The sequence below is a fragment of the Danio rerio genome, chromosome 17, assembly GCF_052040795.2.
Source record: "Danio rerio strain M-AB ecotype USA chromosome 17, GRCz13ab, whole genome shotgun sequence".
Lineage (NCBI taxonomy): Eukaryota > Metazoa > Chordata > Actinopteri > Cypriniformes > Danionidae > Danio > Danio rerio.
The window spans coordinates 23679817-23703448 of NC_141037.1; the positions used below are offsets into that span (position 1 = coordinate 23679817).

The 23632-nt window shown below is 35.9% G+C and overlaps 1 protein-coding gene and 1 long non-coding RNA gene across 52 annotated transcripts in view; both read left to right on the top strand.

The window, feature by feature from the left end:
• Positions 1–23632, top strand: part of slc8a1b (solute carrier family 8 member 1b) — a 200561-nt gene that overhangs the window by 70983 nt on the left and 105946 nt on the right. For 2 of the 51 annotated variants that reach the window (XM_087289656.1, XM_087289655.1), the window contains exon 4: positions 3365–3873. In XM_087289656.1, coding sequence (XP_087145782.1) covers positions 3365–3446 — 82 coding nt within the window. In that variant the 3' untranslated portion in view covers positions 3447–3873. 51 annotated transcript variants of the gene reach the window in all.
• LOC147833076 (uncharacterized) lies at positions 10639–20241 on the top strand. The gene is made up of 2 exons (XR_015513369.1): positions 10639–17633; positions 18649–20241. It is a non-coding gene; the product is annotated as an uncharacterized LOC147833076 (long non-coding RNA).

Consider the following 23632-nt stretch of genomic DNA (forward strand, 5'->3'; position numbering starts at 1 on the left):
AATGCTGCTCTCTCATTGGCTGTAGGTAATCGCCAATGTTATTTTCAATCAACACATTTCACACAGCATGATTTGAATTGCCGACAGGTCCAGATATTTAGCATGCCAAATATCTCACGGGCATCAGCGACTCATCGAAGATTCTCTCACATCATGTCTTTGATAGGCAAATCGGTGCTCTTCACGTGAGCAGCAATCACACAGTGTGAATTGTGATTTCAGGCATTTTTCTGTGATTTTTCTCAACCTGTCGGCGAGTCAAAATCTCTGGTAAAATCATGCAGTCTAAACTCGGCATGACTTAAACCAGTCAATACCAGTTAATCTCCATATGAAGATTCTACTTGGTGATTGTGTCTCTTGCCGTTCTGATATCGACAACATCCGTTTTCTCCAGATCATAGTGACAGTTTGTTTTGCTGACAAGCTGTTGCTTAACATAAGAAGAAACTCTCAAATGATCTCAAACATTTCTCCTGCACCTGAGCGAAGGTTGTTGAAAGTGTACAATCCTGCAACAAAATGTAAAACTGACCATCTGCCCTGGTATACAAGGCAAGCACAGTGACCGATTGTAACAGGGCTGTGTATATTTCAACCAGATTCAAAGCAGATGTTGAGGGTCAGGCTTTCAGGGGCCTGTTGGACTGTTGCATACTTTCCATTGAGCAAAGCTGTGCGCGCCTTTTAAGTGGATTTTAATAACACTCCTGTAATGAAATGATGAAGGGATAGGGGGTGTGTCATGCACTATACTGTAGACAGGATCAGGGTTGTTTTAGTCTCTCGGTTCAAATATCTCGTCTTTCCTCAGATCTTAAAAAAAAAAAAATTCCAGAACATATAATTAGAACATTATCTCAGCATTCTGGAATATGAGTGTGGAACAGGGCTGGAATGCAGGGTTACCTCACCGTGCAGGACCATGATTCATTGCACTTTTGGAGCCCGTTTGGAACAGTTTGCACGCTCTGTTTACTAAACACAGCCTCATGAAAGTTCACTCTAAAAACAGTGTTTGACCATGCTCAGAAACATTGCAGATATCAGCAAAAGATGAATGGACTGCCAAACTCCTGCTTTACTGCCAAACATTTAACATCATACATGTGCTTGCGGATACAAAACTTTTTTATTTTCCTTACAAGATTGTGCGGTCTCACTGTCACACAGTAGATCATCTAGATTCAAATATAAATTCAGTATGCACTCTGCTGTGGTGACTCCTGGGCCTAATAGTGGTGTTTTAGTGGTGTGGTGATGGTGTCATGGGATGTTAAGAAGTCCAGATCTCATAGATGGAGACAAGGCTGTAAAGCACCATCATGCTGCGATGCCCTTGAACACAACCCAGATGCAAGGCAGAATGGTTTGCTCTGGAAAAGAGAGAGAGGGAAAAAAAATTAAATGAGAAAATAGATGATCTACATCCCAGAGCCAGAGGCAAACTCCACCCTAATTTCAGTTTCGCAGTTTGTAAGAGAAAACACAGAAGTAAAGTTTGAGTTCCTTACAGGCCTGTTTCAGAACTCCCGCTGGATTATTCTGAGAGTGCTGGCGTTAACTGATAAGCAGATTTCCACAGAGCTAGAACAACTGTCAAGTTCCACAGATCCCTTGGTCTTTGTGTGTTTATCTATGAAATATTTAGCTTATTGATTATTCTTTCAGCTCCAAATACTGAAGTGCTGCACATTTCCCTTGACATCACAAAAGAATAAACCAAAAAAAGGCAAAAAAATGTACAGATTTACAGAAATGACTTCCTGAATGGTTATTTCTTTTGAATTGAAGTCCATACAATCTCAATTAAATCAGTTTAGCTTTTTTAATAGTGTAATGCTGCTTTCACAACATGAAAAAGATCTGCAAAGGTAAAAAGTACAAAGTTTACTCTAAAGGGAGTTATTCGCAATATCAGCCAGGATTGATTCTGAACTCTGTCAAACACCTTCATTGTAATCCTATTTTTCCTGGAATTATATTAAAACAATTATTATTGTTATAAAAGTAATTCCCATTCAAGAGGATGTGACCTTGTAAATTTAGTTATTAGTACTGTATTATTGCCATGTTCAAGAGATGCTTTAACATCCATATTATGCACACTTTAAAACCCAACAGTCAACTTTATCAAATAAATTTAACAAAAAAATGACTGAAAGTTAATTCTACTCATTTGAAAAGAGTTTTGAACTCAGAGTTAATAATAGCTTATCACAAAAAAAAAATCTTACTGTGAGAAAGGTAGATGCACAAAATAACACTTGCATGCTTGTTTAGTTTACATCTTAAGACTTTAGATGCAAAAACCTCTAAGTGCCGTCTTTATTTTTCATCTAAAACTAGCATTTTTCTTAGGCTACTGTGTGTAGTTTCAGTAATATTACTCTAAGTGCAAAGAATATATTATTTCTCCTTGCCGTTAAAGTAAAAAAAAAACCTGAACATAAACACAGGGGGCTGAGAAAAAAATGCTTATTTTTGAGAAAAAATTCAGATGGCATTTAGAGGTTTTTGCATCTAAACTCATCATATAAATTTCTGTGTTCGACATAGTTGAAGTCAGAATTATTAGGCCCCTGTTTATTTTTCTCCCCATTTTTTGTGTATCGGAGATAAGTTTTTTTTTTTAACACATTTCTAAACATAATAGTTTTAGTAACTCATCTCTAATAACCGATTTATTTTATCTTTGCCATGATGACAGTAAATAATATTTGACTAGATATTTTTCAAGACACTTCTATACAGCTTAAAGTGACATTGAAAGGCTTAGCTAGGTTAATTAGGTTAACTAGGCAGGTTGAGGTAATTAGGCAGAGCACTGTACAGTATGTCAATGGTTTGTTCTGCAGCCTATCAAAATTATAGCGTAAAGAGGCTAATCATTTTGACCTTAAAATGTTTATAAAAATATTAAAAGCTGCTTTTGTTCTAGCCAAAATAGAACAAATAAGACTTCCTCGAGAAGAAAATATATTATCAGACATACTGTGAAAATGCTCTGTTGCTCTGTTAAACATCATTTGGGAAATATTTAAAACAGAAAAAAGGGGGGGGGGGGGGGAATAATAATTCTGACTTCAACTGTATTTCCATTTTTCCTCTCTCTGTGCTAATTCAATTCACAATCTGTTGTGTCTTCCACTAATTCTTCCATTCTGAATAAATTTCTATCTGCTTCTTCCTGCTTTAAAATAAAAAAAAATATATATATATGCACATTTACAAAGCACACGTATTCAGAGTACTGCTACGCTATCAGCTCTCACTGGCATTTTGACATTTGTGTTCATGAAATGCCATGGCATGTGGCTGGCAAGGAGAGTCATGCTAATGCGTGTACATCTGTTATTTACAGGATTGTACATGGTCATCTTGTTGTAGCTGTGTGTGTCTGTCCATGTGGATTTAACCTATGCCATTTTAAAACTGGCCACTGATGTCATCTTAAGATGAAATTTGGACCAAATAAAGCGGCCTTCTTCAGGATTATGTGCATATACCAGAAAACGTGCAGATGTAAGTTACAAAACCGTGTGACAAATGACATCTGTATCTGCATCTGACAACTTAATCATCAGACTGTCCCGCTGGGCAGACTCAATCAAATGAAAGAAGAAAGAAATGAAGACTGAACATAAGGGAAAAAGCTAATAAACTAGCTAATATAGCAACAAATAAGACAGTGGCTGTTTAAAAATCGTTTGTGTTGCCATAGAATATTCATACAGGTCAAATATTTATGTGATTTTTCTACTTAACAAGTGCGTTCACATAGAGATTTTCCAGAGACTAAATCTGTGCAAACAAAAACCTGGAAAAGATTATGAATATGTATAAATTCAAAGAGACAAGATAATTAATGCAGAGCAGTGATCTTTTTTTATTACTCGTTTGTCATCCATCTTCGTACCTCACCATGTCTATGATTACTAATTGGGTAAACACTATGAAAAAAGTTAAATATACAGTAAAAAAAAAATAATGCAAGTGTTTGATGTACAGTGCTCAGCATATACGAGTACACCCCTCCCAAATCTCTCATTTAAGTTTTATTTTCTTTAGGAAGCTTTACATTATTGTATACATTCGATTAGTCAGTACAGAAACCAAATCTGGAGCTAATAAAAAAAAAAAACTTATGATAGCAGTCCAAAATGAGTACACACAAATGTATATGTTAGGGAACATATTGCATAAAATTAAAAAAAAAAAGCAAAATTTAAGAGAAACAAAAACTGTATTAAATTTTGTTGAAATAGTTTTTTTTTTTCCTAATACCTTGCATGAATTTAATTATATTATCTTTTAATTGCTAAGGATCTTCCATGGCTGAGATATTATTTTATTAAATATATCCGTGTAATAAATCTGTTTTTTGTTTTTTTTTTCAAATTCACTGTAATAGTTTTTAACTATTTTTAAGTTAGTTTTTTACTATTTTTATAGTAAATAGTTTTTAACTGGTAGTATCACTTTTGTACAGTTTTTTAAATATTAAAATATTTTTGCAGTCAATTAATTTTACATGAATAATTAGCAAGCTTTGATGGCTGTTAACAGCCCTATATCCATTGTGCTGACTGCAATTTTGCATTATATGTCTTTGGGCTGACACGGTGGCTCAGTGGTTAGCACTGTCACCTCACACCAAGAAGGTCGCTGGTTTGAGTTCCGGCTTGGTCAGTTGGCACGAGTTTGCATGTTCTCCCAGTGTTCGCGTAGGTTTCTTCCAGGTGTTCTCGTTTCCCCTACAGTCTAAAGACATGTGCTATAGGTGAATTGAATAAACTAAATTGGTAGTGTATGAGTGTGTATGGGTGTTTCCCACTACTGGGTTGCAGATGGAAGGGCTTCTGCTGTGTAAAACTTATTCTGGATAAGTTAATGGTTCATCCTGCTGTGGTGATCCCTGATCTAAAGGGACTAAGCCGAAGGAAAATAAATATAAATGAATGAATGTCTTTTAGGATAGCAAAATATTTAAATTAGCTTATCATAGATAAACATCTCTTGTTAGCAGATCTTAGGACATTTAAAAGATGTAGATGGTCTGATTTAAAATGAGGTCTTTTACTTGCAGTTTGTCTAAATTCTATTTTCATCTTCCAAGCCATTTTGAAGTGCTCATTTTCAACTCCTGTCTTCTGTCCATAAGGAAAGAAAGAGCAACAGAAGGATAAAGGGAGCGATGGATACAAAGAGAAAGGGAGAGAATTCTATAGAAGGATAAAGTGTGAAGAGAGTGAGTGAGAGAGAGGGTCAGGTTTGAAGTGTTAATCTGCTCTGTCTCATTAGAGCCAATAACAGCTGCAGGAAACAGCATAACTAGAACATTCACACAACACTCACACGCAGTTACACACACTGGCGTAAGAGACGCCCCCGCAGCCCCTGCATCCTTACCAGGGGCCTTTCTTGTGCCACCATGAATAAAAAATATTTTGAATAAATTCGGTTAGAATTCAGAGCGATTGTGGTGCATAAATCATCCACAGCCTTTGTAAATGTTACACAGACCAAAAATATATATTAACAGGATTCATCACTGGGTTTTATCACGTAATAACTTTCTTGAGGTTGTTATTATAAGTCTTTTATAATGTTTTGGCTGATTGTTTTTTAAATCACAAAGTAATTGTATTTAATTTAAATTGTATGTTAAATGGCGACATGGTGGCTCAGTGGTTAGCACTGTAACCTCACAGCACGAAGGTCACTGGTTGGTGTCCCGGATGGGTCAGTTGCGATTTCTGTATGGAGTTTGCATGTTCTCCCCGTGTTCGCATGGGTTTCCTCCAGGTGCTTCATTTTCCCCCACAGTTCCAAACACATGCGCTATCAGGGCTCGAAATTAACTTTTTTACTTGGTAGCACCGGTGCTCCCAACTTCAAATATTTAGGAGCACCAAAAAAAATTTAGGAGCACCAGAAAAAATTTAGGAGCACCCATTAAAAATGAATGAGCACTGCTGCTGTATTTTAAAACAACATCAATAGGACTAACAAAAAACAGAAACAACTATCGCTATGATGACATTGATATTTGTGTGCAATAATTTCAAAATGAATGTCTAATAATTATAGAATATTAATGATGATAAAAATGACAATAATAGTAACAATGAATTACATTTCTCATAATGATGCTGCCTTAAACGACGTGCATGAATATCTGCTATAAAAAGTCTGTTAATTTATGAAAAATAAATGTATAGTTTGCATCAAACAAAAATGAAGCATTGCAGTAAGAAATATGGATTTTGTACTGCTGTTTTTATATGCATGTCAATTTAATAAATAATATTTATGCTACAAAGCAAACAAAATATTATAATAAATATAAAAATATAAAAATCAGTTCAATGCTGAAAGCTGCAAAACAGTCATCAGTAAATAACTAAAAAATAATATACACCTCAAAGAAGAATAGACAAGAGAAAGTAAGTAAAGTCTCACTTCTATCACTATTTAAAAGTTTTGGTTTCAGTTTGTGTCAATTTAAAGGTTTAGTCTGAGCTCAGGCTGGCTGATCTTCATTTTTCTGTGTTAGTAGAAAGCAGGCGAGTCAGCCGACCCAATTTATGAGCAGGCAGAGCAGTATTTTTGCGATGACCACCGACGCAATACCGTTCGTTGTTATGATGAGCCGCAGTTTCAGTGTAAACTTAGTAAAGGCGAGCTCCTTTGACGATGATATGTACAGTATTAGATTTGACTTTTAGCGGACATTTGCGCTGAACACGCATCGAATGCAACGCATCGAGATTCGGGCACCTTCTCTGAAAAGCACTTACTCGATTGATCTCAGCTGGCGGATCAATATTCACCACGTCATGATCGCTCTCATCTGCGCCCTCAACTTTAGATGGGGTTTGCAAACCTGTGTGCTTTAAGTTATCACTCTTCAGCCATTTGTATTTCCTGTGGTCATAAAAGCTCCTTCCTTGTCATCTAACAGCGGAAAGTCTTGAGTGATTGACAGCTAATAGGAAGCAATATAGCGGCAGGGAAGAGCGATTCAGCACGTTTTTACAAAAAATCAAAACAGGTCGCACTACAACCATTATCTGTAGTCGCACTAACGCGCCAAAATATATTATTAGGTCGCATAGATTATTTTTCGGGCGCATATGCGACCAAAATGGTCGCAATTTCGAGCCCTGTGCGCTATACGTTTACGCTATGCGCTATACAATTCCAAACACATGCGCTATACGTAGGTGAATTGAGTAAGCTAAATTAGCCATATTGAATGAGTGTTTATGAATGTTTTTTTTGTAATGGGTTGTGGCTGGAAGGGCATCCGCTGCGTGAAACATATGCCAGAATAGTTTGTGGTTCATTCCACTGTGGTGACCCCTGATCAGGGACTTGGCTGAAAGAAAAATCAATGAAGGTAAATGTAATGTGAAGGGACACTGACAAAGGAGGTGTGAAACCAAATACAGGTTTATTAACAAGGATGGTCAGGCAAGCAACGGTCAACACAGGGGCATTCAGGTGCATACAGAGAATCCTGAGTCGTATTCAAATAACAGGGGAGTGCTTAGAAGGCAGGCAGCAGGCAGGAATAAACACTAAACAAAGCAAGGACCTAACACGGCAAGGAAAATGCATCGTAATGTTCACAATGCAGCTAAACAAGACTTTTGTAGTCCTATAACGATCTGCGTGTTTACCAGCGATCTGCAAGTATTAGTGACAGTGCGTGTGTAAATATATTTTAATATAAATTTATACAACAGTTCTGTCTGGTTCTCAAATCTGATTGGCTGATAGCCGTGCGATATTAGAACTCCTACAGCCTCTTTACCCTTTGTATATATATACTGTCACTTATACTTACAGATCGCAAATGGCAAGTATCTACCTATATTTTAGAATAATCCTGAATATATAACTCCACAGAGGCAAAATAAAGAGAAGTATTTTACAGATGAAAACTGTACATTTCCAAATTATTATTAGTTATTTCATAAAGATTATCGAAAAGATGATGTTTATTTTAGACACTCATTCTGATGCTTTTAACACATTGATGTAATATATCAACTCACACTTCTACAGACATGCTTGCAAACACGTAAAGGCTATTAGCTCTCTCATAATTGACTATTAAAGCTGCAATTATTGAGTTAAATGTTGCAGGAAAAAAATATTTCAATATTATTTTCCATAAACTTACGTAGCAAAGAAAAAGACATTCACTTCACCTGCAAGTGTCATTCATTCATTTCAAACCTATTATGATATTTAAAAGTAATGAGTGCAGCTGATTACTGTTCTTAACGATGTGTAAAGCCTGTAATATGTTTTCTTTCATAATAGCGCTCCATTAAATATTAATAATGAACCCCAATATTAGGTCTACTCCTTACTCTTTCTCAGTCTCTCTCTCTCTTGCAGTCTGTTGGCATCTGTCTCTTTTTTTCTCAGGCTGACAGTGGCATGAAAAATGTTAGATTCTGGGCAGAGGCTGTGCATCTATAATGAGAGGGTTATTAACAGTGATGTTTCAATTAGCGGACGAGCTTCCTGTGCAGGTGGGAAGGGAGTGTTTCTGTCAGATATCCTGAACCCTCAGTCACCCCAAAAGCTGAGTCAAGCCGCACTAATGAACACCCCGACACACTGTCACTGTCACACATTTTCCAGCATCAGCATCTCTCTTTCACTTCTCTGCTTTCTATCACCCTTTATAACTCTTTCTAAGTACTTAAGGGGTTAGGAATATGAACAAACGCTATCCCTAACAAATAAATGCTATAATATTGACTGTTTTTGAAATTTTTGACTATTAGGTGAAGTAACTGAAATCATCCAGCGTAGTGATATCGCACTGTAGTGCGGTCAAGACCTGCCTGGAACTACTTTAGCATAATAATTGCATGCTTTTGAATGTTCAGCAGCCAATCTAAATCAAGCAATTAATAGCACTGTAGTATGATAAATGATATTAAAGATTCTTCAAGCTTATCGTTGGGTTGACAAATCAATTGTTTACAAATATTCCATGTTTTGATGTTTAATTTTAAAATGCGTTGGACTGCAGATTATAAAAATACACACTTTAAAAATAAGTTTGTAAGGTTTCGTTTAGATCAGTGTTTCTCAACCACATTCCTGGAGGACCACCAACACTGCCCCCCGGTTTCACAAACAAGGTTTAAGGCTAGTCAAGAATAAATTCCAAGTTTGAGCTGTCCCAGCTCAAATTAATCTGCAGTGAGATGTCTTAAAATATGTCAGTGTCATATTTTTTTTTTCTCCAGATGCACGCCAGCAATATTTTTCTTATGTGTGCTCTATTTCATTATTTCAAATGGAGACACGCGTGCACAAATAAAAAAGGGATGCACATGCGTTATCACGCTTATGTTTTCCAGGCACTGCGAGTTAAAAAATTCTAAACATTTTATACTGCTGCGAGCGACACACGAGTCTTGTGACCAACCAGGTAGCTTCACATGTTGTATTAAATTGCACAGTAATACAGGTAGACTAATTACCTCAGAATAACAATTTAACAAATGCAGATACAGATCCTCTCTCAGTGATGATCATTACACCACATATTCACCTCTCATTCAACCTGACTTCAGTGTACTTGTTCAGCCCAACACAGGCTAGAATTCTTTCACTGAGCATACAGTAATAAATGAATGAATAAAAATGAATTAAGGTGAAGGACTAAAACAAACAACCTTGTGGCATTTATATGAAGTTGATATAGTGATGCTGTTTATTAAAATACTTTAAAATACTATTTGTGTAAAATGTATCCTTTTTAAATTGTTTTTATGAATGTTCATGGAACAGTTTCACAAAATAAAAAAAAATAAAAAACTAATTAACTGTATTGATTTGGCCCTCTAAATCACCCCAGAGTCTATTTTGGCACCTTGAAAATATTAATTGCCCACCGCTGGGTTAAGGAGACATGGAAAATATGAAGAGCTGCTGGTCCTACAGGAACATGGTTGAGAAACGCTGGTTTAGATAACTCAAATTTAGCAACTTAATCTAAATGATTTGGAATACTAATATAGTATTTACTGTATAAAACAGAAACATCCTCTAAAAGATTATAATATTTACATAGTATTCTTAAAAAAAAACTTTTTCTAATGCTTTTTTTCTAATCTTTTTTTCTGATGCTCAACAAGGCTAAAAAATGGATTATGAGCTACTGTAGGTGTGTAAATGTTTGAGCTGGATAATCTGGATAAATTGTTCTTTTGTCTTATGGTAAACATGCAAGTATGCGCCTCAGAAAGGAGCACTAAATGAAAATATTATCCTCTCAAAATAAGACAAACGTACACACTATCATGTTCAAATGTTTACACCTCCTGCTCTTAATGTGTTTTTTTCACGAGAGTAAATGTTTTCACTTTTTTATATTTGTCTGTTAGTCTCTTAATTGTCGTTAGTCTAAGAAGATGGATCTTCTTAAATGTGCAGATGATATTAAAAGAAATAATGTGCATGGGCTTGGAAGAGTGAAAACAACAGGCAAACAAGACCTCACACAACACCATCTCACAATATACAGTAACACACAAAGACTTGTATACTGTATTTGAGGGCATGTATACGTTTGTATAGCATGATAGCAGATTATGTATGTCTGTCTGTCTGTCTGTCTGTCTGTCTATCTATCTATCTATCTATCAATTATCTATCTATCTAAATGAAATAAATGGCATTTAAACACCCCAACCCTGGAAGTAGAATAAAAAAATGGTAGTTTTTCAGTTGACATGTACTGTAATAATGCTGTCCTACTTTTTCTTGTTTCCTGCTTTTTAAAAATATGTCTTTTCTCATTTGTTTGTCAGTTTGCCGTGTTTGTGTACATGTGTAGGAGATAAAGAAAGTGAATGTTTATAGTTGTTCTGCTTCTTGTTTCGTTCTCAGTGTGCGTGCATGTTTGTTATGGGTCACACTAGTGTGAGCTCATTCTCACAGAGGTTGGTTTAAAGGTAATAGGGATTGGCGATATGAGAAAGGAGAAGAGGAGAAGGCGGTAGAGTGTTTGTTGTATTTCAGCTTCCCTTGCAGGAGCAGAGCTAACAGGTGGAGATTACTACTGCCAAAACACTGCTATTACTATTTACTGTAACCAGAGAACTGTGTGCGTGTGTGCGTGTGTGTGTCTGTGTGTGTGTCTGTGTGTGTGTCTGTGTGTGTGCGTGTGTGCGTGTGTGTGTGTGTGTGTGTGTTTTCCATGAAAAGTTGCTCCTTTTTTACTTGAAATATTACAGAAACTAGCCACACTGTCCCCAATGCACTATTTTAGTTGTTTTACACATTTTCATAGTTGGAGTTGCATTGCAGCTTACATAAGTAGTTACATAGTTTTCTTACCTGGACGCCCTGTTTTATGTTTATACATGAAGTCCTAGAAACGTCCATCAATCATGCATATCCTGGTTCATTTTTTTGTTTATTTAGTAAATACTTTGGTAATTTGATTATTATTTCAGTTACCAGTTTAGACCAAATCTATTCAGCTTTGTGTATTTAGTGCATTTTGCTGTGTTTTAACAACACTGCGCTTGTAGAGAATTTGGAAAAAGGCTGCAAGTTCAGTCTGGGCCTGAACTGAAGGAAAGAAATCATTTCTTCATCCAGTCACTCAGAATGAATGTGTCTGGATTAAAAAGGAAATGGTTAAAGGATGAATATCATGGAAAACAGACTTAACTTGCTCTTAAAGCTTGAAGTCCTGCAAAAATTTCCGCCAAAACTTTATACAAAACCAGACAGATACATTTGTACTGCACACATATATTGTGATTTTTTTTTTTTAATCAAATGTTTTTGTTTTTCACCTTCACAATTTGTGTAAATAGTTATATTACCAGTGTTTGAAAGAGTACAGAAAAATCATACTCAAGTTAAAGTACCCTTACTTGCCCAAATATTGAGTTGGAGTAAAAGTATCTGTTGTAAATATTACTCAAAGTATAAGTAAAAACTAGCCCTTTTGAAAGTACTCAAAAGAAGTGAGTATTACACTGTGAAAGGTTGATGCGTTTACATGCAGATTGTGTATGTTTGTAAAACGTAACATTCTGTAGTGCATTAATTGATTGTTCAAGGCCATTTGCAATTTCTGTCATCATCTCATCAGTGACATGCTGTCTAAACATGATCCCTTTAAATCCAGAGTGCCGCAACAAGGTTCAGTCAGGAGCAGTTATTTAGTGTGTTTGTCCATAGATGCATGAAGGAACAAAAGAGCCTAAATGTGAAAGAAAGAGAGAACTTAGTGAACTTTCAGAAAGTCAGTACTAAGCAGCCGATGTGATGGAGTGGCTGCTGTTCTACGGGTCACAAATGAGGAAAGGGAAACTGAGAGGGAGGCGTTGTACAAATGAGCTGGTGAGGCTGGAAACATTGGCAAGGCTCTCTTTAAAGATTAGTGGAGCAGGAAAATCCTGCTGCCGGTGGAGACCGATCCCCCTGGATTAGATCAATTTTACACACCTTTACTAGACTTATAACGCACACACACACACTTAAGCACACAAAGTCTGAGCTCTCATCCTTCTTTCCAGTTGGCCTTTCGCCCTCTACAGTGGAACTTTTAAGCTGATGATCTTTCTCCTGTGACTTTTTTGCAAGATTAAAACTTCCCCACACTAATCTATGGTGGCCTGCAGGTCCCGTTTCTTTCCTAAATCCAGGCGCATGTTTTAACAGCGAGTTTCCCTGAGTTGGTCTGGAAGTGAGGGCGATTCCTTTGGCCGACACTAGTGATTTGCTGAATGTCAGTTCACACTCTGGCCTGGAGCAAACCGAGGAGCATTAATGCTTATTAGCTTTCTGAAAAGGAGGTTATTAAACGTCCCGGTTCGGTAATGAGCTCAGCTTTAGATTCATGATGTTGAAACCAGCACAAGCAGCGATCCATCCTTATTATAGAAGAAGAAAGGCAGGAGGAGAGGGAATGAGCAAAGGCAAAAATGTTGTTATTTATTTAGGTTCTTGTTCTTATGTGATATTAGAGCTTTTTGGTTGGATTTCATAAATAAGCTTTTTGGAAATGTTAAACTAAAAAGAACACTAACAAAGCGCTTAAAATATTTTGAGTGTACAGTAAATTTAAGCCCTTGTGTAGGTGGTTTTCTTATTCAGTTCAGGCATTTTTGCTCTCATTTTTGCTGCATAAAATATGGAAAATTTGTACCTTTTATCTAATTTCTGTTTAAAAAAAAAACCCTCTAATGATATCTCACTTTCATTAGAATAATTTAGCTAAACCTGGGATTTGCTAAGACAACTTTAACAAGTTTGTTTAGTTTTCTTTTTTCAGTTTCCCTCTATCAATTGAGTTCATCAGTCATTCCGTTAGTCAACTCTGTGTACATATGTACAGTAAGTTTCTTATTTCAGTTGATTCATTGTCTGATCACTTTTGATTGTGGATTTATACATTTTCTTGTGCATGTATTAAACTTCTCCTATTCCTTTCTCTAAACCCAACCAATAGTATTTTCAAAACAACAGATTGACCTGCCGACCCACTTCCCTAAACCCAACCGGCAATTTTAAAAGGCAATCCAGAAAAAAGAAAAGCCCTCGCCTGATTTTTACCACTTTTTCATATTTTACCACATTCTCACCCTATTACTTATTTGTTTATTTTATTTTTGGGGTTCTGTTTTTGTCTTACCTGCTTTCTGGAACCGTTTCTCAACATTTTCATTCTTCTGACTTGTGCATGAGCTAGTTACACATCTCAGTAAACCAATAGCGTTCAGCTGCATGCCTGGCTCCACCTTTTGATATCCTTTTGTTGTCTTAGGTACCCTTTCAAAAGGGTACCTGAAAAGTGGTACGGTACAGTTTGCTTTTTGGTACCTTTTGACTGTTACGTACCACTGTTACGGCCTTTAGACAGTTCGTAGAAAACTATCTGCATGCTTTCATTTAAACTTTTCTGAACTAGGAGACAAAAATAATTTTCTTTTAGAAAGCTTTACATTTCATTAAAAAGCCAGTAGATTATTATAGCTGTCTAATTGTTTAGTTTTGTGGCAAGTAGCTGTGTATTGGGATAATGTACATCCAGCTGGATGAGTTTTCAGAGTAAAGGCCTTCAGCCTTATACAACAGCCCTTTGCTTCACGTCTGGCTTTGTGCGAGAACAACTGGCTGGATGTACATTAACCCTAACTTTAAAATCTTGATTTTATTTGGTCCAAATTATAGTAGAACTAATAATATTAATGTGAAATATTATTTTTTAATGTATTGTATTTTAAAATAAAAATTGTAAAATAGGTCATTCGTTATTTTGTAGAAACCTTTATTCAATGTTTGTCTTTAGTTTTAGTGAAGAAGAACTGTGTTCTCTTAAGGGAAAAAATCAATCACGTACAGATGAATAATGGAGGGGTGGTGAGTCTGTGTGTGAGGTGACATCTAATAATCTCCTAATCCTGCTGAGTCCTGTCATGAGGGCAGTTTTGTCTGTAATCCGCTGACAGGACATTGGCCATCTTGAAGGTCCAGCTTTACCTGGTTTATGTGCTCGTGTTGTGCATCTCTTCTTCAGGATGCATGGTTTTAAAGCTAGCAGATGGAGGCGTGCTGAGATGATCCTTTTCTGTGTAACACAAACGACTTCATGGATCGACTCAGTCCAGTTCCTGGGAGGCAGAGATAATAACACTCATCCCAGTTATCAGCGCTCTGCTGAAGGAGAAATTGATCTTGCACACCGTTTAAATTAATCAAACTCTTTTCATCTGATGGATTGCATTTTAAGCAAAGTCAGATCTGTCTGCCTGACTGTGGCTGAAAGAATCTTGGTGATACTTTACAATACCAAAACATGAATAATGATGTACTAATAATGTAAATTAAATGTTATTTCATTATGAACTAATGATGAGTTAAGGCATGTGCTAACAGTGAACTATCTTTAACCACATTAGTACATCAGTTCATGTGTGAATAATGGCTAGCTTAATTACTTGTTAGTGCATATTTGTTAATTGCTGTATTAATTAACACTTTAGGTTAAACTAAATGTAACCAACATGTGCTTGTGACGGGTGCAGTGGAGTGCAATAGATAACTGTTCAATCTTGTGTGTAGGTGTGTGTGTGTGTGTGTGTGTGTGTGTGTGTGTTGGGGGGGGGGGGGGGTGTAGAAAGGATTTAGACTTGCATTCGATAAAATAAAATCATATATTTTCATAGTTTTTCCATGTAAATGTGGTTGACTGATGAGCGTGACTATTATACACTCACTTCTTTTGCAGCGTCTCATGCTGCATGAGTACCGCATTTTTAGACGACATGTCATGTCAGCTTTTACATGCAGTTCAGCTCATTAATATCAGTTACACTGCAGTGGAACAATCAGAAAAACTCAAAGACAAGGCAAGCATTGGGTGCTTGTGTTTACCAAGTTGACATGACAATGCAACATGGCGGAACTATGGTGGCCGAGAGAGCTTAACGTGCTGCAATTCAAGAGTTCCCTCTTAGATATGCTTGACATTTATAGCAGGTTTGGCATGCTGTCCCGGGAGAGAACCCTGAGCTCGGAGATATTTGAGCCCAGGGCTCTCGCCCGGTCTAGAAGCATATCAGGGGATCCGAGATCAGGTAGGTCCCGATCGCTCCCCCTTTAGAAGGAGAGAAAAAGGAGGAGATGGGGTGGAAGGGGGGATTCTTCCAAAAAGAAGATAAAGCAATGAGGAGAAAGTGATCCATTTATATTAAACTAGGATCATTCTGATTGGATTATTACTGATTACGGATGAGTGGCCAGCAGTGCACAATCAAATCACGTGCTCCTCTCGAAATTAGTTTGCGAAACTTAACTTTAAGAAACTACATGCAATTACAAAAACAACAGAAAATCAAGAAATGATCTTCATCAGTTTGACAGCACACTTGTTGCAAATTCTCACAACACAAACAACTGAAGAAATTTGCTGCATTATGTCACAACGCAAACAAATAAAGAAACATGCTGCATTTTGTTACAACACTTGCAAATATCCACATAACACAACGGAAATGTTTCAAAGGGAGCCAAAAACATGACAGACCCTGCTGAAATATGGATGTGTTATTATTGCGTGAGTTGTTAGTGGTCTTTTAATGGTAAGTTTTTGTTTTGTTTTGTTTTTTTGTTTTTGTTTTTATATATCCGGATTACACGATTCTGTTGTCTTTTGTGAATTATTAGCCTAAATAAACTGTTGATTAAATGTGAAACATTGTTTTAATAGTATGCAGCGCGTTTCTTCAGTCGTTTGTGTTGTGACAAAATGCAGCAAGTTTCTTCAGTTGTTTGTGTTGTGAGAATTTGCAACCTGTATGCTGTCAAACTGTATTTGCATGTGTTTTCTTAAATTGCTGCGTGTTAAGCTCTCTCGGCCAAAATACGAAACCACTTCTGAACGCTGCATTTTGCAATTTTAGATGCAAAGATGCATTCTTTGTAAGTGTTCCCCTGCTGTTGTGCTTTCTGCCTCATATAATAATAGATCTTTTATTTCTATACTTTAGGGACAGTATACAAATAGTTTAGTAAAAATGTAGTAATATAGTTAAAATTGCTACCTCAAAAAGCCATTTCTTTACAATTTATTTTATTAAATTAGTTTGTTTTAACTAACTGATTCAAATGTTTTTACTCGATTGAATGGCCGTTATCAGTGGTTATCAACTGATAGATATGGGCCAGTAGGGATCGTCTGTGCCTACTGCTTGATCATTCATTCATATCGTTGATCAGCTATCAATTACATATGGCTGCGGCTGGAAGGTAACAAGGATTGTTTATCTTACTTTATAAATTTCCCGTTGTTTGTATTTTATTAATGTCTACACCTACTCCAGCCATAAATTCAACCTTCACAGTAATGTAAAAACAGATCTGGATCTAGAGTCTTCTAGTAGTATAACTGATTAATCATAAAAAATTAATTCATTTTCTTTTCGGCTAAATCACTTTACTAATCTGGGGTTGCCACAGCGGAATGTACCGCCAACCTATCCAGCATATGTTTTTGCAACGGATGCTCTTCCAGCTGCAACCCATCACTGGAAAACACTCATAGACTCTTATTCACACACATACACTACGGAGAATTTTAGCTTACCCAATTCACCTGTAGAACATGTTTTTGGACTTGTGGGAGAAACCGGAGCACCCGGAGGAAGCCCACGCGAACGCTTTGAGAACATGCTAACTCCACAAAGAAACGCCAACTGACCCAGCCGAGGCTCAAACCAGCAACCTACTTGTTGCACCACCATGTCGCCTATCATGAGAATTATTATTAAATTTCCTGTTAACTGTATTTTATTAGTGTCTACCCCAACCCTAAACCCAACCATCATGGTAATGTAAAAACAGAGCTGGGTCTGTTTTCTATTAATAAAGCTAATTAAATATGTGGATGGATGATAACAGCCTTCTGAGCTCACCAAAATTGGCCTATGTCTATCAGTTTATCACCACTGATAACGCCCATTCAATAGACTGATAACATTCGAAGCGGGTATATTCGAAGTACACATAAAATCAAAACTAACCGTATTGATGTTGTTAACTCACATTTTCTAGTTTTGTGATAAAGTTAATCTGTGCAAGTTAGGGTTGTAACGGTATGAATTTTTCACGGTATGATAATCGTCTAAAACAATACCACGGTTTGACGGTTTCACGGTATACGGTATGTTACAAATGTTACAAAATAATAGAACAGTGAAGAAAATTTGACTTTTTCCAAATAATATATTTTTAGTTACTATAAACAACACCACTTACAATGAACAAATAAAAATAAGAAAATAATAAATAATGTGTCAAAGTCCAAATAAAGTCCAAATAAACATGGTGCAAATCCTCAGTAAAAAATAGATATAAATATTTACTATACTATAAATAGTTACATAACGAAACTAGATTCAATATGGAACATCCTTAGGTTTTATGTGCCAGCATGGATATGGTTGTCTATCGATATGGATTTGGATATGGTTGTCTGCAATGCAGACAAACAGCTGCATCTTCATTTGCGTCTTTTGAAAACAGCAAGAGCAGCAGTTCGTCTTTGCTGTGTCACTGTTTTGTCATGTTTCTGTGCTGCTGTGCATGCAAAAGTACTTAGTATGAGAATTATTTCATGAAAAACTTTTTTTTTGCGTTTTATTTAGCCGCGCATAAATGTATGCCTATCTCTCATTCCGTGTTGTTTAAAAAGCTTGGTCCACAAACAAAAGCGAAACCTATGCTTATTGGTTGTGATATAGCGAGTTTGAACCAATCTGGGCATGGAGGAGGGACAATGCATCAATGTATCATGTCTGATTTGTCCGGAGACACAGTGACGAGCGTTTCTTTGTCAAATCAGCGTTGTCAAATGTTGATGACGTAACCGCACTGATTCCGGAGCCTCTGAAAGGCTTTGAATTGTATGAATCGGATCAGCGGATCAAAAGTTATTAAACATTTAAGAGCAATACTTATTTTTAGCCGCGGGCGGCTGTCTCTGTCTTTAAGGGTTAAAACCGTTGATATGCAATTGTTCATGGTATGATAATCGTGCACGTTCAAATCGTGGTAAACCGTCATACCGGTATATTGTTACAACCCTAGTGCAAGTCATTAAGAAAAAATTGTTTGCAGTTGCAAAAATTGAAATCTAACCTATCTAAAATTGAAATGAAAATGTACTTCCTGTTTGTTTTCGGTTTTATTTTCAGATTATGTCTGCCTCTGGTATTGGGCCTAGTTAACATACTTAACCACACCCCTCCAGCTGTCAGTTTTGACAGCACTATGACAACAGAAATGGTGAAGAGGAGGTCTCTGTTAGATTGTAATAACTCACCCGAAACCCTTTTCTTGAACTTTCTGAATAAAAGACCTACTTTACTACATCCATTCAGCTTCCAATAGAAAAAACAAGTTTTGTTAGGCACTGCATCACGATATGAAAAAAAAGTTGCACTTTCTGCTTAATGCAGACTTTTAATAACACTGAGTTTGATTACTTACTTTTTAATGCGGAAAAAATTTACACTAGGTTTCTCTGAATTTTACGAGAGTCATGAGAATGTTTGAGAAACCTGTTCAAAAGCAGTGGGAAATAAATGACAGACTTATAAAGCAAAAGCCCATTGCATGTCCTCGCTGAAATGACAAGGTATGTGAACATTTCTATATATGTGTTCAGTGGTGTAGGTGTCTGGTAGTGTTGATCCCCTCATTTGATGTCTAGAGGACTCGGGAAGCTGTGCTGTGTGACTGCATTATTCATCTCTCTCTCTCTCTCTCTCTATCTTCCATTCACTGCTCATCTGGCTTTGCTGGAGTTTTCTGAAAGGATTAGACTGAAAGAATAACCCTCTATTGACAGAACATCATCACACATCTCTAGTGTGTGTGTGTACTCTAACTCAATCACAGACTAGGCTAAAATTCAAACATATGACCCAGTTACAACTGGCAGTCACACACAGAGGATGTCAGATCTCTCTGAATGACACATTCTCTCTATGTCTGTTTTTAAAATATCGTTCTCCTGTGACGTGTCATTTTTATTTTTTACCAAAACATAACAGACCAAGGAAATAGACCAAGCTGTATATTAAACAGAAAATAAACAGTACACACAAAAATGAATGATACTAAAATGAACGATACTAAATCTAATCTGCATTATTCCTATACTGTAAACAAGAGTCACACAAGTTCATCAGGTCCACCAACAATGCAATAGCAATAAAACTTATATATACCACAAAATATACACATTTGTAGAATTGTTAAAGTGCAAAACTCACCATTAAAGTAAAGAAAGCAGGTTTCTGAGTTAAATCTCCTGAGAACTTTATCTTTCATATATTTGTTACATTTTGATTGATAAACAGTTGCCATGACGGCAGCATTTTTATATGGCACTGTGCAGATGCAGAAAAAAATCACACATGACAGCGTTCTATGATTTGTACCTATACATTATTCTTCACACATATTGGATAATGTAATTTTAATGTACATAATTGCTTCTTGAAAAAAGCCAATGGTACTAAAGTTCTTTTCAGTTTAGATTTTTGTGTTGAATAATTGTAAGGGATTTATAATATATTTTTGTTGTTTCAAGTTCCATTTTGTTCAGTATGTTCATTCATGTTTTAAATATGAATTTTGTGTTAAAAGGTCATACTATTTATAGTTACCGTTATATAGAGTGTTTATAAGTAAATGCTGCTGTACGTATGGTGGAACTGGTGCTTTGTTCAATTTCAATTTTTTTCAAATAGTGAGAATGAGAACTGTTCTGTGCATGCGCTCGGCCTCAGAGGAACACTCCCAGGGCCGTTTATATCAAAGTTGATATTTAGCTGCACCATGTTGGTGTTTTGCAACATCTAATTTATACGAGGTGGGTATTTAGCCCAACACTCAACCCCTAACCTCGTGGACCAGGACATACACACATAAACTAAGGACAATTTAGCTTGCCCAATTCACCTATACACTTATGTCTTTGGTCTTTTGGGAAACGGAGCACTAAAAGAAAACCAACAACAAAAGGAGAACATGTTAACGCCACACAGAAATGCCAACTGGCCCAGCCGGAGCTCGAACCAGTGACCTTCTTGCCGTTAGGTGACAGTGCTGCTACCCACTCCACCACTGTGCCACCCTAACACAACATGTAAGTGCAGCAAAGTGGTCGAAAACATGAAACATGCCAAACAGATCTTGGTGTATGTATGCTTACACAATCTCCTGTTTGTTATGTAATGACTAAATGTAAAAGAACTGAGAATCAAAATACATCTGTAAAAGTAAATTGTAATCATGTGACTCTTAAAGTGACTGTTATATTCCTGCTGTCGACTGTGATTATCACTATTAATTAAACATCTGAAAACATGGACAAAATCACTCATTGCTGTTGACTGAAAGACTTTCGTACACTGTAAAAAAAAAAAAAAAAGTTGACTTAACTCAAAATTGTAATTCAACTTGCTACAGAGATTTTTTGAGTTGACTCAACTTCAACTCAAAAAAGGTCTGCTGCAAGTTACCTTACAATTTTAAATTGCCAACTTTTTTATGGTGTAGCTTCATAAGATACTATTTAATAATAGTAGTTTAATAATTTACTTTTTTTAACCTATTCTGCTGTGGTCTCTGAATTTTTTTTTATCTAATGGCTACCTAAATTGCAGAATATACAGTTGCGGTCAAAATTAATAGCCCCTTGTTTTTTTATTTCGTCAATTTCTGTTTAACGGAAAGAATTTTTTTTTCAGCACATTTCTAAGCATAATAGTTTTAATAACTCATTTCTAATAACAGATTTATTTTATCTTTGCCATGATGACAGTGAATAGTATTTGACTAGATATTTTTAAGATGCTTCTATTTTGCTTAAAGTGACATTTAAAAACTTTAGGTTAATTAGGTTAACTAGGCAGGTTAGGGTAATTAGGCAAGTTATTTTAAAACAATGGTTTGTTCCGTAGACAATCGAAAAATATATATAGCTTAAAGGGGCTAATAATTTTGTCCTTTAAAATTGTGTTTAAAAACAATAATAACTGCATTTATTCTAACCGAAATAAAACGAATAAGACTTTTTCCAGAAGAAAAGATATTATCAGACACACTGTGAAAATTTCCTTGCTTTAAACATAATTTGGGAAATATAAAAAAAAAAAAAAATTTGAAAGGGGGGCTTATAATTCTGATTTCAACTGTATATGTATTCAACTGTATAGATTATAACTGTATATTTAAGATACATATGGCTTGTTTGTGATTACAATATTCAGCAAAATAATCAGGATCATGTTTTTTCCCAAGATCTGTGTTGATCTTGAAAATACTGAATGAATATTAAAATAAGAGGGCGTATAGTTTCATCTGAGTGGCACTGCCCAACAATACCTGTTATATTTTTGAGTTGTTTTTTGTATTCTGACGTGGGTTTAGTAATCAAACCGCAGCACAGTCAAAAACTTGATAATACTGTCAGTTTTCACTGATGGGGGTGGCTTGTTTCAAAAGCAGGAACGGCTCTTCTAACACCACTTATTCTGTTGTCTGAAAGGTTAACACGAAGACACAGCAATCAGCCTGTCCTTCACTCAACACGCACACACAGAAAGAGAGAGAGAGAGAGTGGCAATCAGTGAGTCTTGGGGTGAAAGATGTCAGGGTGCCACAGTGGTCTGTCTGCCATCCTGTTAGTGTCTCCAGGTACTGACTGTCCAGTAATGGTGTGAACGAGAGAGAGAGAGAGAATGTGGGTTAGTTGTCAGTGCATTCGAGGAGCACATACTGTAGTGCTTCATTCTGTTTTGTAATCATGGAGAGCTTTTTGGCTCCACTAAAATGTCAGTTTTGTTTCTGCTGCCATTTTTCTTTTTAGTATTTTTTTGCCTGAATTTTGGTACAGTTTGTGTTTATCGATTTACTCAGATGAAAACGTTATAGCTCACTGGTTGTTCTTTCAAAGCTCTGAGGATTTAATGGACTGCACTCATGTTGCTTTTTGTAAATTAACCCTGAATTGAAGGCATTTTAGATGAGGGCATATTGTTGAGTTTGGAAACATGTTGGTGAGTAACGGTTAGTTTTCTTTAGGCTGAGAAAGATGTAGTAACATGGTTTATACAGTAACTAGAAGAACTACAGAACATATATCTACCAATAGACCAGATTAATGATTCTAGAAATTATCTAATAAGAGATTTTGCTGCCTAAACAAGGCATGAGAAATTGTTAATGAGTTTTAGTAAACACTGCAGGTTTTTTCCAAGCAAGATGCCTTTTTTTGTTTTTTGTTTTTTTCAGGCAGAGACCTCTAAATGAAAATTAATTTGGTCGTGCTGAAATTGCTGGGTAACATCTTTGGACCAAAATGATATAAAGAAAGTTATGTTTATATGCCAAAAGCATTTTTACAATACTATGAGCAGCTTACACAGCCCAAAATATGTTTTCATACAGCATAGTGTGTGTGTGTCTCATGCTTTACTAATTTATTATAGTTTACAAAATCATTGCATTAATTTTCAACATTATCCAAGCACATTTCGTGTAACACATTAAAATAAAATAATTATAAAGTTTTTTTGATAAATTTAATAAATGATCTAACTTAACTATAAAAAAAACTTACACAAAACAATATTTGTCAATATTGTCAATATATGTTAGTATTCAAATCAAACATCACCAAAAGTCAGACAATCAGTGTAACTTTTGCAACACTGACTACGTTTACATGGACAATCTGGTTTAATCTACACTGAATTAATATATTTTACAAAAGACTATGCAGTTTTAAAGGGATAGTTCACCCAAAAAGGAAAATTTTGCAATCATTTACTCAACTTTTTCTATCAAGTTTCTTGCTTCTGCTGAACACAATATAAGATATTTTGAAAAATGTTGTTAGCCAGCGCACATTCATTTCCATCGAATTTTTTCCAAACTATTGAAGTTGATTGATGCCATCAAGTAGCATTTTTCAAAACTCCTTATTTTTTGTTCAACAAAAAAAAAAAGAACCTCATAAAGGTTTAAAACCACATGAGGGAAAATAAATTGCGGTAAT